This window comes from Vombatus ursinus, unplaced genomic scaffold (assembly GCF_900497805.2).
Source record: "Vombatus ursinus unplaced genomic scaffold, bare-nosed wombat genome assembly UNPS02015017.1, whole genome shotgun sequence".
NCBI lineage: Eukaryota > Metazoa > Chordata > Mammalia > Diprotodontia > Vombatidae > Vombatus > Vombatus ursinus.
In genome coordinates, this window is record NW_020954795.1 from 4,555 (window position 1) to 7,633 (window position 3,079).

The following is a 3,079-nucleotide window of genomic DNA, read 5'->3' on the forward strand; positions in this document are numbered from 1 at the left end:
TTGGCTTGGACACAAGAAGACCCATTTTCACAAATACATTTATTTGGCAAGTCACCGAGCCTCAGTTTGCTCACAACTAAAACATGCGTCAGAATCACAATACACCTGCTTCCCAGGGTGCTTGTGAGCGCCAAAGGCGATCCTGTCAGTACGCACGCACCAAGATTCAGGGCGAGGAAGTGTCCGTTACTGCTAGTGGCACCTGGGGGCCCTAGGACGTGGGTCCTGAACCTCAGTTTCCCCATCAGTCGTAATCATGACTGACATTTTTATCCCAAAGCGATATAGACCTGGTCTCCTTTGAGCTATACCCACCAGTCCTATGAGGTGTGGGGATACCCATTTTACAGAGGATGAAATTGAGGCTCAGAGACACGAGGGCACTTGCCCACAGCTACACAGCTAGTGAGTGGCAGAGGTGGGTCTTACACCCACCTCTCTCCTGTTCAAATCCCTTTACAGCCCATGGCCAGATGAGGGGCTCCAGGGTCCCCAGGGAGGAGGAGAAGGAGGAAGAGAAGGGGGGGAGGGTCTAGTATGTGCCACCTCACGGTCCAGCTGAGTCAGCAAGTAGCCTGGCATGGCCGGCTTAAGTAGTTCACGTGCCAAGCGATGAGACCAGCAAATACAGACGGCTCTTAGACTGTCCACGCTCCTTCGCTAGGCCAAGGTGGAGGTGGGTGGAGGAGCCAGAGACAATGAAGGACGAGGACACTTAGGGGTTTCCTTTCTTTTAAGGGTAGCATCCGACGGAGCCCTCCCCGGTCTGCCCCCCGGCTTGTAAGCCCGGCAGGGCTCTAACACTGGTAAGTGGTTCAGAATTTTCATTTTTGTTCAGTTTTCACAAAAGGCAAAATATAGGCAAAACACCTTCAAGTGAGCATCTAGTGAGCACCTACTGTGTGCCAGGCACTGCGCTGAGGAAACAAAGGCAAAGGGAAATGGCCCTCTCGGAGCTTACAGTCAGTGCTTCCCGTAGAGGGAAGGATGCCGCTCGCACAAGGACGCCTTCACAGAGGCTCTGAGCAGAGGTGGCCAAGCCTAGATCACCAGAGAGGACCTGGCAGCCCTGGGCAGCCACGTGCTCACCACAGCCCTCCTTTGCTGTCATTACTATGCGTCCATCCAGACAAGCTTGACCTGCCTCAACCGTTCCCCTGGGCAGACGCAGCTGCCGTGGCCACCGGGGCCCTGCTCTGAGCTGTGTGTGCCGGGCCCCAGGTCCCTGGCAGACCCTCAGACTGAGGATGGCTTGGCTTTTCCACTGAAGAAGAGGAGGACAGGACAAGACATCCTCAGTGCCTGTCGTCCCACTGTCCAAGAGTGAATGATCTGTGTAATGGGTATCACATTGCTTGCCTTCTCACCGGATGGAGGAGGGGCCGGAGGGAGGCAGAGAACTGGGACCTTCCGAGCTCCTGTTGGTCTGCTGAGCCCCGGTCAGTCCCACTGTCACTGGACCCCAACGTGGTGATGTCCGGAGTCAGGGACAACAGCCAGGGTTCTTTCCTCTGGGCCCATTTCTCAGGGCTATTTCCGTCCCAAAGAAATGCGCTCTGTGGGCTTTTTCCAGCCCCGCACCTGCATTCCTGGGTTCCCCTTCGCTTTGTCTCCTGCGGCTCTTCAGCTGCTGTTTCATATGAAATCAGTCGATGAGCAGCTCTGAGCCGGGCCATGAAGGACCCAGGCAAAATGGAACCGGCCCTGCCTGCCCTGGAGAAGCCTTCCTTCAGCTGGCTCAGACACTCAATCAGTCAGCAAACATTTATTCTTTTATTCAAACTAACATTTTTCTCATTTTCTTCTTTAAATTACATTATATTTTATTTTCACATGAACATTTACCTTTTCTCCCACCCGCCTCCTGTCTTCCTCATTGAGAAAACAAGAAAAAATAACCCATTGTTACGAACATATATAGTCAAACAAAACTAATTCCCGCATTGGCCATGTCCGGAAAAAAATAGAAAGCTTCAGTCTGCATTTCTGCAGGCAGGTAGTGTGTTTCCTCAAGAGTCCTCTGGAATTGTGGTCAGAATTCCTAAATCGTTCAAAGTCGTCCGTCTTTACCATGTTGTTATCATATCCGTTGACCTCCTGGTTCTGTTCATTTCAGTCTGTAGCAGTTCATGCGCGTCTTCTGAGGCTTCTCTGAAACCTTCTTCATCCTTTCTTACAGTACCCCATGGCATTCGTACGCCATAAGTTGTCAGCCATTCCCCAATTCTTTGCCACTACAAAGAGGTGCTATAAATATGTTTATGTGTAGGCATCCTTGTCCTCTTTCTTAGATCTCTTTGGGGTACAGCTCTCCTAACAGATTTGCTGGGTGAAAAGGGTATTTGCACAGTCAAATAGCTTTCTGGGCATCTTTCCAAATTGCTTTCCCAAATGGCTAAGCCAGCGTGCAGCTCCACCAGCAATGCATTGGTGCACCCATTTTCCCACTGCTTGTCTAGCATTTATCATTCTTCATTTCTGTCAACTTTTCCAATCTGATACATTTGAGCTGAAACCTGAGAGTCATTTTATTTTTCATTTCTCTACTTATAGTGATTTGAAGCATTTTTTCATATGATTCAAATTTCTTCCTCTGGAAACTGCTCTTAACAGGCATTTATTATGAGAGTGCTTCCTACTGTGAATACAATATAATAATAATAACTAACATCTATACAGCACCTACTGTGTGCCATGCGCATGCTAAGCACTTTACAGTTTTCATCTCCTTCGATCCTCACAACAGCTCTGGGAGGTAGGGGCTATTATGACCTCTAGTTTGTTCAGTCCTTTCAGTCTTGTCCAACTCTCCATGATTCATTAGGGTTTTCTTAGCAGAGACACTGGAGTGGTTTTGCCCTTTCCTTTTCCAGGTCATTTAACAGATAAAGAAACTGAAGTAAATAGGGTTAAGTGACTTGCCCAGGGTCACCCAGCTAGTAAATGTCTGAGGTCAGATTTGAACTCAGGTCTTCTTGACTCCCGGCCCGGTGCCGCACCTACTGCACCACTCAGCTGCCTCAGCATAGGAAAACGAAACAGTCTTTGCTGTCAAAGTGCTCCCACTCTACTGGGTCAG

At 49.4% G+C, this 3,079-nt stretch overlaps 1 protein-coding gene across 1 annotated transcript in view; it reads left to right on the top strand.

The window, feature by feature from the left end:
* Positions 1 to 812, top strand: part of CUNH21orf58 (chromosome unknown C21orf58 homolog) — a gene marked incomplete at its 5' end in the record, with an annotated part of 4,975 nt that extends 4,163 nt beyond the window's left edge. Inside the window, one exon of the mRNA XM_027845756.1 lies at positions 739 to 812. Within this exon, the coding sequence (XP_027701557.1) occupies positions 739 to 784 (46 nt within the window). The remainder of the gene's footprint in view (positions 1 to 738) is intronic.
* Positions 813 to 3,079: the final 2,267 nt, after the last annotated feature.